Source organism: Zingiber officinale, chromosome 2A (genome assembly GCF_018446385.1).
Source record: "Zingiber officinale cultivar Zhangliang chromosome 2A, Zo_v1.1, whole genome shotgun sequence".
Classification (NCBI taxonomy): domain Eukaryota; kingdom Viridiplantae; phylum Streptophyta; class Magnoliopsida; order Zingiberales; family Zingiberaceae; genus Zingiber; species Zingiber officinale.
In genome coordinates this window covers 129,657,319-129,672,610 of record NC_055988.1, presented here as the reverse complement: position 1 = coordinate 129,672,610, position 15,292 = coordinate 129,657,319, and the positions used below count along the sequence as shown (strand labels likewise).

The following is a 15,292-nucleotide window of genomic DNA, read 5'->3' as shown; positions in this document are numbered from 1 at the left end:
GTTGCACATTGCAATCACTTGAAAAAAAATTGAATAAGGGATATAAAAAACAGTTGTCGTGAGTAAAAACTAGCAAGTTACCCCTTTGAGACCGAGTTAGGTTACTGGGAAAATGATTGATGGGCTTCTCTTGATATCGAGCACGTCTTTGAGACCTTCGGTGGATTGAGAAACATAAACCAAGTGTGTGGCAAGTAAGTGTCTATCACCGGGAATATTAGGAACTCGATTGGATGACGACTTGACTAGGACAAAAATTGAAACTTGAAGATTTGAGTCACTTATTGCACTGTGCACAAGAGACTTATGCTTAGGTCATACTTGAATTATTTCCAAGATCATGCTCATCAATGAAACTTGTAGATAGGGTTACGAAAGTGCACTAGGGATTATGATGCATTATAGAACACATGAGTTTGGATTGCGACATTTTGCTTGAGGACAAGCAAAAGTTTAAGTCTGGGAGTGTGATGTGGGTAGATTGTATACACTTGATTAGCATGTTTTAATGCACATTTACATATTTTATGCATGTTTTGTCTACACATTTTCATACTATTTGACTTACTTTCAGCATAAATACTTTTCTTTATTCGGAGATCTGCTCTTGTGTATTTTCTATCTTCAGGAGTCGAATTTAGAGAAAAAATGGTGTTCGTGGTTGATCTAGGCAACAAGCAAAGGAAGACAACATTGGCCATGTGAGCCACACGACCGTGTCAAAGGAGTGGGAAGGAAAATGACCTTGGTCATGTGTAGCAGACAGGCCGTGTAGCTTCACCAGAGGAGGAGAATGACACGGACGTGTGGATTGGCACGGCCGTGTCATCCCAGCAAACATAACCAAAACCTGGTCGTGTAGATCTACACGACCCAAGCAACTTCTCCACATGGTCGTGCAGCATTCCAGAGAAGAGGCAAGCCTAGGTCAAGTGTGCCACACGGCCGTGTGAGGTGTCTAGAGGCAAAGATTGGGACGGTCGTGTGTGCCACACGGTCGTGTGAGCCAACCAGAGAAAGAACAGTACACGGCCGTGTGAAGGCCACACGGCCGTGTGACTTTGGTCGAGGGCAAAGCAGCAGGGGTCATGTGTGCCACACGACCGTGACACCAACCGTGTGGTGACCGTGCATTGCACTATATAAAGAGCTTCTTCCTCTTTTCAAAGGGAGGAGGCTCTCCCTTTTTGGGGAGATAAAGTTTGGGGTCAATCTCCAGCCGTGATCCGGTGTTCCTAAGCCATTTCCATCTCAGATTCAACTCCAGAAGCGAGGGATGGGTTCCGAAAATCACTCATCGTTACTAGATAAGCATTTCTATTCCCTTCTCTCGATTTGGGTTGAAATGTTTGTGATCTTTTCGTCTTCGGATCTCTATCTTTACATTATAGAGTAAATTCATTGTTTTATGACCAAGGGAGTATTTGTGGTATGATTTGATATAAGAATCTCATGGATGTGCCAATTTCCTATATCAATGATGTTGTTATTGTTGGATTGTAGACGTTCGATAGAGGGGGGGTGAATATAATTTTACTTGGTTCGGAGTCTGTGTCGACTCGTACTCCAAAGCCCGCACTCGTTGAGTGCTTTCGGTGACCAATCACTAGCAGTTCGAAAATTATTACAAACTAAGTGCTGAAATGTTGATAAAAAAAAGCAATACCGACAAAGGAATAAATCGAAAAGGAAAAAGTGCGTTGTCGGAGCTTCGTTAGCGTCGCATGAGCGCAGAGCAGTAGAGCAAGTAGTAGAAGATCTTCTTGTCAGTTGTTGTTGAAGCTCCACCCCTGCCCCTTCCTTTATATGAGGCTCAGGGCGTCCCAGATCCCTTCCGGGTGCCCTGGTGAGACGTGGCAGGTCCAACCAGCGAGCTCCACGTGGCGACGACGCAATCAGGATAGAAATTGCCTCCCGGGTGCCCGGACCACCTTTCTCCAGAGATTCCTTCTCCTGCAAGACAAGGTTAGTCCTAGGCAAATATATAATGTGTTTCCTGCAAAACAAAGTGTTAGCACAGTTTATAAATTCAATATCAAGAGTATGACTTAGATTCCGTCTTTCCGAGACCATAATCTAGTCACGATCTCGACTTAGATATCCGAAATGGATCTAAGCCGGATCGACGCCTAATGTTCCCTTTCCGGGAATGCATCCTCACAGTCACTCCCTTCCAGTGACTTACCTTTACTCACCTGTCAGACGTCCGGTCAGCCCTTCGACCCGTCTGGACTTCTCGCCAGCTATCCGATTAGCCCGTCGACCTAGCTGGACTTCGTGCCAAGCGTCCGGTCAGCCCATCGATCCTCTTGGACTTCGTGCCAAATATCCGGTCAGTCCGTCGACCCATTTGGACTTCGTGCCAAGCGTCCGGTCAGCCTGTCGACCCGCTTGGACTTCGTGCCAGACATCCGGTCAGCCCGTCGACCTGTCTGGACTTAGCCTGTACACTCGATCAGAGTGTTAAATAACGACAAACCTAACTTAACCTGATTTGTCATTCATCAAAACCTGAGTTAGATCGTTAGTGCTAACCGCACCAACAGTTATGTTTTGTATCTATTTGATCTTGTGTGGAATGATTGTGTTTGGATTTGATTTCCATGCTGGATTGGATGTTTGTGCCATGTGTGGATCTCGTAGAGGGATTCCTTAGATCGTATGACCGAGGGGCGCTAGTGACAAGCTGCCCCGCTAACGGGCATCTAGGGAATCACCTTGAAGGGTGAAGTTGGTCTTACAAGAAGGTGGATTGGTTGAGTGTATTTATTCCTTATGCCTTTATGTGGATTGAATGGTGATGTGCTTTTATGTTGTATGACCGAGGGGCGTTGGTGACAGACTGCCCTGCTAACGGACTTCATGGAGACCATAACTATCAAACTACTAGATGTATAGATAAAAATTTCTTGTCGGTTGACTTCTGCAGGAGGAAACCGACAACTTCTTGCAAATCATGACAATTGAGGATAGGACTTGGTAGATCATCTTACATTGATAAATATCACAATGAACCGGACTTCTAGAACTCTCACAAAACCAAATTCTTACATTTGTTTTTCCATTTCTATTTCTAGTTGCTACTCAGTGCGTTCATTACCTTTGTCGATCGTTTTGCTAATTCGTTGTGAGACATCTCTAGTGCTTATAATCAATCCATGTGGATTCGATATCTTTTTATTACGTATGACAAAACCGTGCACTTGCGGTTGATTTAACAAATACTAATTTCGTCGCAAAATTTGCGACGAATCCTAAATTTATCACAAAAGTTGCGATGAATGAATTATTCATCGCAGAATATACAACGAATCCATTATTTGTCGCAAATTCAATGACGAATATGGTACTTCGTCGTTAATTTTCAATGAGTTTTCGTCGTTGCTAATTGGAGATGAAAATATTTTTGTTTCAAAAGTTGTTGCTAAACTACGGCAAGTTAATTTTTTGTTGTAAAAGTTGTCGTAAATTTGCAACAAATATTTTTTATCGTAAATATTTGTTGCTAAATTATTAAAAAAAAAATTGCAATGATGCACTTATGGCGATCGAATTTATAGTGACTCATGAGTGTTGAGATGTCGTGCTTTCGAAATTTACTTGATGAACGAAATATTAGGTCGGATTGTCTATCCAAAATTAATCGGATTATAAAATCTGAATAATAATAATAATAATAATAATAATAATAATAATGCAGCAAGAGCATTATTTTCTGATTGTGAATAGGAAGGAGTTAAGGAAAACATAAGATTTTCAGGAAGAGAAGTCGGAAATGTCAATGATGATTGTCACGAGTAAACACGAGTAAAGCAGATGAAGGACAACGTTATCTTGATAATTTAACAATTGGATGGATATAATGTTAAGGTCATTTATCCAAGTAAGCACCAAGTTAAGCTTAGCTGGTCCCTCCTTTTAAACATAACGGAAACTCCTTTGCAGCTCCATTTCTGAAATATTCTATACTCACTACGACGCTACAATAATTCTCAAGTACCCATAATTTAAATCCTAAATATGACACGATGCAGGATGATTTTTTCCGATGGGATAAAAAATCTGAAACGTTAATTACTAGACGATGAGATACATGCGCTTCCAGATTTATGACCAGTAAAAAAATCTCCGTTAGATCGAAACGATCATCTCCGAAGTTAATCAGACCAGCCTTCTCTTTGGAAGGATTCTGATGATCTTGAGCTTCACCAGGTATTCTAAAACCTTTTCTCGGTATATTCTGCAATTTTGATAAACTTTTTCTGTTCTCATTTGTGCTTTTCTTCTAACAGTATCAGAAATGGATAAAAAAATATTACAACACCAAACCTTATCCCACAGTAGAGCAGAAAATTAATCAAATTAATATTCCATTCAAGTTGACTGAAGAAACCGGCTCCATAATGGCAAATGATCACCAACATATTATCTGAATTCTTTTTTTCTCTCTCCATTAACAGTGTATTTAATTTTAATTAAAAGTAGTTAATTTCATATTTAAGGTTTAGAAGTAGATTTTATATAAGTAGTACCATAAATCAATTTCACTAGGAGCAATGCAATTCTACCCCTGAATCTTCTATACATCAAGCCAAATTGGAGAAAACTAAAGTAACCAGAATTCACATAGTTACTATGTAACATAAAGTTGGCTAACCAATTTATACCAATGATGCATCTTAAACAGAACAATTGAAAAAATTATAAAATAAATCAGATCCGATGATCAGACAAGAACTCTTATTTTAAAAAAAAAAATCAGGAGTCTATGCAACAAATTATTCAAATATACTTCAAAACTCTAAATCTAATTACCCGTGCAAGAACCTAGAACAGAACATATTTAAGATTTAACAAAGCCAGCAACAGAAACAATTTCAGAAAATGGCACAATAAAATTAGAAGAGAGCATGAATATTTCCATTGATAAGAGTTATGGTTCTACAAGAAGTGATCTAGCTTGTGAGGTAATGCAGATAATTCAACTTAGACAAGGAATATATTTATTTTCACTAGCTTACAATTCTTATCGGTGGATCTTCACATCGATGAATGAAGTTCGCCATTGTAGAGCAGCGAATTCCAAGCAGGATTTCGTGGTAGATATGTCTCCTGCCAAGGGAGACAAAACAAATGAGTATCTCATTCTCAAAGCAATGAAGGAATACCACAGCAGCTTTCTCCCTTCAGGTTATCAACCAACAATTTTTCACTACTTTAACAACTTATTTGGAATCATAATATGTTAAAAAAACAAATTTAAAATCAACCAACAATTTTTTTCACTATTTTAACAACTTATTTAAAATCTACCACTTGTGACTGACTATCCGGAAAAACTAGGTTAAAGATTTCTAGCTTGAAGCATTCGTTTACGAACAAAGCAATTGGGGGGAAAACAAAATCCCTTTCGGGATCACCGAACAGGAAGGCAAAAACTGGATCCCGAATCCTAAAGTGATGAGAAAATTACAGAGATGTAGGAGCAAGTGGGGACGACGAGCATGGAGTGGCGCTGGGCGTGGGCGAAGGCGGCGTCGCAGAGGCGGGCTGCGAGGCCCAAACCCCTCTTGCTCCTCGGCACGTACGTGTGCACCATGTCCATCGCCACCGCCGGTAGCTTCTTCGCCTTCTCCTGCTCGCCGTCCTCGCCGGGTGCGGCGAGGAGGATGTCGTTGATCTGGTACTGGAGGAACGCCTCTTTGTCCTCCGTCTCGAACCTCTGCGCCTTCTCGTCCCACACGATTTCCGTCGGCCGATTCGCCTCCATCTTCCCTAATCCCGATCTCGATCTCGATCTCGATCTCGGTCTCTTACAGACTACGTTATAGAGTTGTTCTGTAAAATTTGGAAAGAATCGGAGTAAAGAGAAAATTTCCCTTTTAAAATTAATATATTATTCATTACTTAATTTTTCAGGCATTAGGCTATAAAAGTGAGATTATAAACTAATTTTGGCAACGCCTTCTTAATATCTAGGATAGAATACGATTTTTTTTTAATGGACTGATCCGGTGGTAAGAGCCCGGGACCCCCTAACGAGAGGTCAACGCCACGTGGAGGTCAAAGGGCCCGGTGGTCCGTCGAAGAAGGGTGAGCCGACCGAACTCAGGAGAAAAGGGCAGACCGATAGGCCTGCCCGTAAACGTCTGATTGTGAAAGACGCCCTGACAGGGGTCGGGGTTCCGACGCTCAATGAAATAGTAAATAATGACCGAGCGGAAGGCCTAAGAGAAGGCAGGACATAATGGGCGCTCCCGCCGGCCGGCGCAGGGAATTAAAGCCGTCCGGACGACGCTCTTCGCGTCGGCCGTCCGGACGGACATCCCGGCCGTGCGGTGGGTAAAGGATAGGAACATCTTCTGACAGCCGTCAAGTCCTATGGTTAGACCATACTCTAAGTCTGACAACAAGGTGTTCTGTTGTCCCATCGAAGACGTGATTGAACTGTAGCAGTATGGTGTCAGGTAAGCTCTTTGACAGGTACATACCGAGGTATGGGCTGCGGACACGTATGCGCCTCGGTGGACGTGCATTAATTCTTTCACCGCTCTATATAAAGAGCCCCTTCCTTCGCCGGAGGTACGCATTCTACAAGCTTTGGAGTCACCTTTTCCACCACTTGCTTACCTGACTTGAGCGTCGGAGGGTTCGCCGGAGATTCGTGCGACCAGACGGAGGCCTACACCCTCGACTAGGAGTGCGCCTCGTGCCCAGCGTCCTTTAGTTCGGCGATTCGGACAGGATCAATTTGGCGCCGTCTGTGGGAACGCTCCTGCATCCGAACGGGAACAATGGACGAGGCTGGACGACAACACATGGTGACGCTTTCGAACGAGGAATTCGACGCTCTGATCGAGATAAGGGTCGCCAAGCTCGTGGAGCAAAAACAGAAAGCCACAGCCGAGCGGCCGGAGCAACAAGCAACATCAGCGTCTGGTGGCCGAGCGGAAGCACCACCAGCGACAGTACCATTCCATCGGGCTCTCTTCCGCACTCCTGAAGCAGTAGCAACTAATCGAGAGCGGGGATCATCTTCGGATGAAATACCGAGACGAGACAACAGAAAAGGGAAAGCCCCCCGAGCGGACGCATCTCCCGAGCGGATCAATCGCCAATTTTCGGAGGTCATTCTACAAGACCAGCTGCCCAAGCACTACGTGCCTCCGACGATCGGCGAGTACAATGGGACAACCGACCCGGATGACCATCTGGGTAAGTTCGATAACACAGCCACTCTCCATCAATACACAGATGGAGTAAAGTGCCGAGTTTTTCTCACCACTCTCTCGGGATCGGCTCAACGGTGGTTCCGGAGGCTGCCGGACGGATCCATCACAAGCTTCAAGGACTTCCGAACGGCCTTCCTCCATCATTATGCAAGCAGTCGGCGCTATTAAAAAACGAGCGTGAGCTTGTTCGCCATCAAGCAAGAAGCCCGTGAATCGCTTCGAGCTTACATCCAGCGGTTCAACCAAGTGGCGATGGACATTCCAACGGCAACCTCGGAAACCATGATGAATGCCTTCACACAAGGCCTAGTGGATGGGGATTTCTTCCGATCGCTCATCCGAAAGCCGCCCCGAGACTATGATCACATGCTACACCGGGCGAACGAATACATCAACGTGGAAGAAGCACAAGCGGCAAGGAAAAAGGAAACTCCAGCCGAGCGGGCTCCTCCAGCCGAGCGGAAACAGCAAGCCGCTCATCAGCCGCCTAGAGGACCAAGGGCCGAAGCAATCCGATCTGCAAGAGGTAGCTGCCGCCCGGCCCAAGCCAAAGAAGAAATGGACCCCGATGTTCTGCTCCTTCCACCGGACGGATACGCACAACACAAGGGATTGCCGAAGTCTTCCCTTCGTGGCTCATCCCGTACCCCGGAATGCCGGGCGACGGTCGCCTTCAGTCGATAGGCGACAGAGAACTCATGAAGCCGATCGGACGCGAGCTGGTAGGCCACAGCAACAAACTCCCGATCGGCATCGTTCTCCAAGGCAGGAGGATCGCCGGGCGTCCAGAGAACGGTCCCGACCGTCCGCTCGGGAAGAGGAAAATAGAAGCAATACTTCCCGAGGCGAGATCAACGTTATTGCCGGCGGGCCGACCGGAGGAGACTCCAACCGAGCTAGAAAGGCGAGCGTCCGGCAGCTCCAGATTCATGCGGTCGGCTGTAGCCGAGAACGAGCAGAAGGACCCGAAATTAGTTTCGGGCCCAAGGACTTGGAAGGAGTTGAAGTACCTCACGACGATGCTCTGCTCATCAAAGCGGTAATAGCCAATTACACTATTCACCGCGTATTTGTTGACACAGGGAGCTCAGTCAACATCATATTCAAGAAGGCATTCGATCAGCTGCAAATTGATCGAGCCGAGCTGTTGCCCATGACAACCCCGCTCTACGGGTTTACGGGTAACGAAGTTCAGCCGGTCAGACAGATCCGGCTGGCTACCTCGATGGGAGAAGAGCCGTTCAGGAGGACAAGAACAACAAACTTCGTGGTAGTCGACTCTCCCTCTTCCTACAATGTCATTTTGGGACGACCGGCTCTCAGCGAATTCCGAGCGGTCGCCTCAACCTTCCATCAGAAGATCAAGTTCCCCGTGGAGGACAAAGTGGGAGAAGTGCGGGGAGATCAACTAGCAGCTCGGCGATGCTACATCGAGATGGTCCGAGCAGAGGCCAATTCCGCTCGGAAGGCGCCCCGGATCGAGGTAAACGCCATCACCGAAAAGCCACCCTCTTTCATTTATGAAGAAAAAGAGGAAGTGCAGATTCACCCAACCCGATCGGAGGTCACAACCTTTATAGCGTCCGATCTGGAAGAGAAGCAGAAAGAAGAATTGATCCAATGCCTCCGAAGAAATCATGATGTCTTCGTCTGGTCGACACATGAGCTGCCCGGAATTTTGCCGAGCATAGCGCAGCACGAGTTGCATGTCCGACCGGACGCTCGGCCGGTAAAGCAGAGAAAAAGAGATTTCAGCGCCGAGCAGAATGCCATCATCCGGGCGGAGGTGGAAAAGCTTCTGGAAGCCGGCCATATACGCGAGGTGCAGTTCCCGAGCTGGTTGGCTAACGTAGTATTAGTCTCCAAGCCAGGCAACAAGTGGAGAGTGTGCATAGATTTTCGGGATCTCAACAAAGCTTGCCCGAAAGATTTTTATCCTCTGCCCCGGATAGATCAGCTGGTGGACTCTACGGCCGGCTGCGAATTAATCTGTATGCTCGACGCCTACCAGGGCTATCACCAAGTGCCGCTCGCCCGTGAAGATCAAGAAAAAGTCAGCTTCGTGACGGCCGACGGCACTTATTGCTATAATGTGATGCCGTTCGGATTGAAGAATGCGGGGGCCACATATCAAGTATTCAGAGAGCAGATCGGGCGGAATCTAGAAGTTTATGTGGACGACATTCTCATTAAGTCCGTCCGAGCGGCCGATCTCTTCAAGGATATGGAAGAAACCTTCCGAACGCTGCGCAAATATGGAGTCAAGCTAAATCCCCAGAAGTGCCTGTTCGGAGCAAAAGGAGGGCGCTTTTCTGGGGTACATAGTGACCGAGCGGGGAATCGAAGCAAATCCCAGCAAGGTAAAAGCTCTACAAGATATGCCGCCTCCAAGAAATACAAGGGTAGTGCAGCGTTTAACCAGTCGGATCACCGCTCTGTCCAGGTTCATCTCCAAAACCGCCGACCGGAGCCTCCCGTTTTTCAAGATCTTGCGCAAGGCTACAAAATTTCACTGGGATGAAGAATGCGACCGAGCGTTCGAAGATTTAAAGGCATACCTGAACTCTCTCCCGGTATTGGCCAAGCCGACTGCGGGCGAGCCACTGTACATGTACTTGTCTTCAACCGAGCATGCAATCGGCTCGGCTTTAGTGAGGGCGAGTGGAGAAGAGCCTGTGTATTTCCTCAGTCACATTTAAAAGATGATGAATCTCGCTACACTGGGCTTGAAAAGCTAGCCTTCGCTCTGGTTCTCGCCGCTCGGCGCCTTCGTCCATATTTTCTGGCGCATACCATCGTTGTCAAAACCAATAGTCCGCTCGGGCGCGTATTGCTAAACCCAGAGGCATCCGGACGGCTCATCAAATGGACGACGGAGTTAAGTGAATTTGATATCCAATACCAGCCCCGCTCGGCGATCAAAGCGCAATCCTTGGCCGATTTTGTGACTGAGGTGCAAAGGCCAGAGCCGGAAGCTATGTGGAGAATATATGTGGATGGGTCATCCACTCGGCTCGGAAGCGGGATTGGAATATTGTTACTCTCCCCTCAAGAAGAGAAGATGCACTTATCCGTCCGGCTGGATTATAAAGCTACCAACAATGAAGCAGAGTATGAGGCCCTCATAGCCGGCTTGCAGGCAGCTCGGCATGTGGGAGCCGGTCGGGTAACACTTCACTCGGATTCGCAGTTGGCCGCTCAGCAGCTCTCTGGTACCTTCGAAATCAATAGTGCTCGGCTCAAGCTCTACGCTGAAGCCTTCGAGAAGCTCAAAGCTGATTTTAGAGAAGTTATTGTCCAGAAGATACCCAGAGCAGAAAATCAAGCAGCCGATGAGTTAGCCAAACTCGCGAGCTCAATAACGTCGGTCGCCATTCAGCAATCAATTGAAAAAGTACTGTTGGTGGCGCACATCGACCGGATGGAAGGCCTCACATTTCCAAGCGATTGGAGGACACCCATCATAGAGTTCCTCCGCTCGGGAGCCACACCGTCCGACCGGAACGAAGCCCAGCTGTTAAGAAGGAGGGCCGGTCGGTTCACACTCATCGGCGATCAGCTTTACAAAAAGGCTTTCTCTCGCCCGTTGTTGAAATGCGTGAGCTCAGAGGACTCGGCTTACATCCTCCAAGAAGTACATCAAAAATCCTGCGGAGGGCATCCGGGCGGACGATCGTTGGCCAAGAAGATCCTCCTGGCCGGGTACTTTTGGCCGACTTTACAAGCAGACGCCGCTCGGACCGTGTCGACGTGCCTTTCATGCCAGAAGTACCATAACTTCAACCACCGACTGGCAGAGGAAATGAAGGCATCTACAGTCTCATGTCCGTTCGACCAGTGGGGAATGGATATCGTTGGTCCATTTCCTATGGCGACCGGACAGCGGAAATTTCTACTAGTGGCGGTAGATTATTTTTCCAAGTGGGTGGAGGCCGAGCCGCTAGCCAGGATCACCGAACAAATGGTCAAAAAGTTCATATGGCAACACATCATTTCTCGGTTCGGCATCCCTCGCCGACTGATTTCCGACAACGGACGGCAATTCACAGGGAAGGTGCTGGAGGATTGGTGCAAGAGCTACAGCATCGAGCAACACTTCACGTCCGTGGCTTATCCCCAAACAGGAAATTCTTCGTATTCTGCGCGCTCGGCTCGACCATTTGGGAGGAAGTTGGCCGGATGAAGTGCCGGGCGTCTTGTGGGCCATCCGGACGACTCCGAAGGAAGGGACGGGCGTCACACCATTCCATTTGGTGTATGGTGGCGAGGCAGTTATTCTGGTTGAAGTCGGCGTCGAGTCCGTCCGGATTCAGAGTTATGATGATGGCAACGCCGAACGGAGGAACATGGAGCTGGATTTGGTCGTCGAGGAGCGAGCCAAGGCGTCCGTTCGGCTGATGGCGTACCGGCAGCGGATGAAGCAAAATTACAACCGCCGTGTAATCCCCAGATCATTCCAGGTCGGCGATCTTGTCTGGAAGAAAGTCAAGCCCCGTGGGCGGGCCCCTTCAAGGTTATTGAGAAGCTCCGATCGGGAGCATATTATTTGGAGGATGAAGACGGGCGGCAGCTGGATCGACCGTGGAGTGCGAATCATCTCCAGCCTTATCGAGCGGGGTGAAAGGTGCACGAATGTAAATCATTTTTGTATATGTTAGTCGCCCATGTCCTTGTAATACAGGAAGCAAAATTAATGTAAAGGATGGCCAATGGATTCGCCGATCGGCAGCATCAAAATTAACCTTGAAGACCGTCGAGCTCCGACGTTAAATATCGAGAGACGAGCCGGCGTCTATAAACGTCCGAGCGGAAGACCGTCGAGCTCCGACGTTAAATATCGAGAGACGAGCCGGCGTCTATAAACGTCCGAGCGGAAGACCGTCGAGCTCCGACGTTAAATATCGAGAGATGAGCCGGCGTCTATAAACGTCCGAGCGGAAGGCCGTCGAGCTCCGACGTTAAATATCGAGAGACGAGCCGGCGTCTATAAACGTCCGAGCGGAAGACCGTCGAGCTCCGACGTTAAATATCGAGACGAGCCGGCGTCTATAAACGTCCGAGCGGAAGACCGTCGAGCTCCGACGTTAAATATCGAGAGACGAGCCGGCGTCTATAAACGTCCGAGCGGATAGCCAGTCACATGATACAATCAACGATAGCCTGGTCATACGGCTGAGTGGCTCGCTTATCAAAAATGTACGGAAAACCCCTTTGGGGGTAAGGCACAAAGAAAAAGTTAGTCAGTGGAAGTTAGAGATATTAGCATGTAAATGCTGAGCGGCTACGTTCGAAAGCCTAGCGGCTGCGCGGTCGCATGATAGATGTCATTAAGACGATCGAACTGAGCCGGACAGAAGCGTGGTTCCGACGTTAAATATCGAGACGAGCCGGCCTATAAACGCCCGAGCGGAAGGTCGCCGAGCTCCGGCGATCGAGAGACGAGCCGCGTCTATAAACGCCCGAAGGAAGACCGCCGAGCCCGACGCTAAATATCGAGACGAGCGGCGTCTATAAACGTCCGAACGGAAGGCCGTCGAGCTCCGACGTTAAAGAGACGAGCCGGCGTCTATAAACGTCCGAGCGGAAGGCCGTCGAGCTCCGACGTTAAATATCGAGAGAGGAGCCGGCGTCTATAAACGTTCGAGCGGAAGGTCGTCGAGCTCCGACGTTAAATATCGAGAGACGAGCCGGCGTCTATAAACGTCCGAACGAAAGACCGTCGAGCTCCGACGTTAAATATCGAGAGACGAGCCGGCGTCTATAAACATCCGAGCGGATAGTCATTCACATGATACGATCAACGATAGCCTGGTCGTTAAGACCAACATACGGCTGAGCGGCTCGCTTATCCAATGTGTACGGAAAACCCCTTTGGGGGTAAGGCACAGAGCAAAAGTTGGTCAGTTAGAACGCCGAGCGGCTGCTCAGTCGCATGATAAAAGACATTAAAAAACAATCGACTTGTCTGGTAGAGCGTGGTGCCGAGCGGAAGAGTTTTAAAGAACACTTCAAGAGTGATGAAAGAAAAATTTCTTGCCAAAACAGAAGTTGAATGAACAGAAAAGATTATCTATTATACACTGGGTGAACCGAAAAAGTTGGGTCGAACGGCTGGAATACAAAAAAGTTCATACACAGAAAAAACGCTTATCACGCTTCAAAGTCAAAAAGAGTGTCGGGGATGGCGTCCATCACGGTCGCGAGGTCCTCGGGGGGGATGGCCAGCTCGGCGGGCAGGTGGCCCTTGGTCTTCAGGTAATCCACCGCCGCCTTGATCGCTTCTTCGAAAGTGAGTGATATTTTGTCGGTAAACTTCTCTCCGAAATCTTCCGAGCGGAGATACGCCTTCCTCACTTCGTCAGAACGGGCCGACTCCCCCTCTTGATATTCTTTGAGCGCGGCGTGGGCAGCGTCGCTGGCGGATTGGAGATCCTTCAAGTCTCCATCAAATCTTTGGAGATCGGCCGAGCGGCTCTCCTTCTCGGTAGCCAGCAGAGCATCCAGATCCTTGATGCATTGCTCCAGCCCTCGGATCTCCACCTTCATCCGGTCCATATCCTCGATGGCCTGGAGCTTCCGGGTGGTCGCCGTCTTGATCTCCTTATCTCGTTGCTTGATCATCGCCTCAAGCTGAACGACCTTGCTCGCCAGATCGGAAGCCCTTTTCCGTTCGGCTTCCAGTGATTTTTTGGCCTTCTCCAGAGCGGCCGTCGATTGTCGGTTGTCCCCGGCGGCTTTAAGTTTTCTCAGTTCGTCCTCCAGCTCGACCAACCGATTGCTAATGGCAATCTGCTCCACCCAGTTCTACGAGCAAAGGGGAATAGGTTTAAAACTTGATTCAACTACACGAATAAAGAAGAAGAGCATACCCCGGTGGCCTGTTGGAGGTTGCTGTCGCCGAGCTGCCCAGGAGTCATCGCATTTATGCGACGCCGATCATCCTCCCAAGCTTTTGCAAGGGGGCCCGTCAAGGTGATCTGCTGCTCGGGGACTACTGGCCGATCAGTAGCAGCCATGTATTTCTCTGAGGGGAGGCGCAGAATGGTCTTGATTAAATTCGAGCCGCTCAGCTCGCTCTGAGAGGCATCGCCCTTACCGGTGGACGAGGAGGGAAGGTCGCCCAAACGCCTGATACGGCGCAGAGTTCTAGAAGGGCTGGATGGCGGCACCTCAGAGCTGGCCCTCGGAGAGCCATGTGGGGTCGGAGTACTCTCGAGGGAAACCGTCCCGGACAGCACCGGGCAGTGGCTCATCAAGTGGAGTGGAGGCAGACGCAGATTCCGGTCGGCGGCGCTTCCGAGTGACTAGCGGAACATCGTCGGCCGAACGGCCCTCCACCTCGGCTTGGGTAGGAGGTTCGGTGTCACCCGCTGCCTCCTCGAGGGAGGCAGTAGCTGCTACGGCTTCAGGGGCATTCTGAGTCCCCTCACTTGCTTCGCCGGTCGGATCAGCTAGACCAAGGCCCCGCTCGGCGACCTCTTTGTTCGTCACCGCCTCAATCTGAGCGGCTTTCAACTTGAGCTTCTCAGTCGCCTTGGCGCGCCACATGACTTCAGCTGCAGAAGCAAAAAATAAATCAGTTAGAACAAAACAAACGGGAAGATAAGGGAACTTACTCATACTGCAGGGCAGATCGGCTGTGGTAGAGGACAAGCCAAATATGTGCATTACTCCCGGAAGGAGCAGCTTGTCAATATGATAACGCTGACCAACCAGCCGTTCGGCTGCATGAAGGTAGGCCGCGTCGCCTCTAAATTTGCCGAGCTCCGGCTGCGCTGGCATCGCCGTCTGCCACTTGGTACGAAAAGTTGGCCGCTCGGGAAAACGTATATAGAAAAAGTGCTCCTTCCAATGTTTGTTGGAGCTCGGCATGCCATCGAAGAGGACGAAACCTATCCTAGATTGAAAAACAAAAGTTCCCCACTCGGCCTGCTTGGGATAGTAAAAGTAGTGGAAGATTTTTGGGTCTAAGGGGATGCCGTTCAGTTTGAACAAAACTATTACTCCGCTCAGCAGCCTAATAGAGTTGGGAACTACCTGGCCGAGCGGAATGCGGAAGT

General features: G+C 48.7%; 1 protein-coding gene across 1 annotated transcript; it reads right to left on the bottom strand.

Annotated features, from left to right (window-relative positions):
- Nucleotides 1-4,898: 4,898 nt before the first annotated feature.
- LOC122040016 (acetyltransferase At1g77540-like) lies at nucleotides 4,899-5,833 on the bottom strand. Its single transcript, XM_042599403.1, has 2 exons — nucleotides 5,474-5,833; nucleotides 4,899-5,112 (listed from the first exon to the last, which is right to left on the bottom strand). Exons 1-2 carry the CDS (start codon nucleotides 5,768-5,770, stop codon nucleotides 5,041-5,043), a joined length of 369 nt encoding a protein of 122 aa, XP_042455337.1. The 5' UTR covers nucleotides 5,771-5,833; the 3' UTR covers nucleotides 4,899-5,040.
- Between the last annotated feature and the right edge of the window lie 9,459 nt (nucleotides 5,834-15,292).

Excerpts from the sequence above, each read along its gene's own strand:
- LOC122040016 (XM_042599403.1), bottom strand. The coding sequence starts at position 5,770 with ATGGAGGCGAATCGGCCGACGGAAATCGTGTGGGACGAGAAGGCGCAG. Across the intron at positions 5,113-5,473 it reads CCACTTGCTCCTACATCTCT|GAGACATATCTACCACGAAA; the intron begins GTAATTTTCTCA and ends CTCCCTTGGCAG.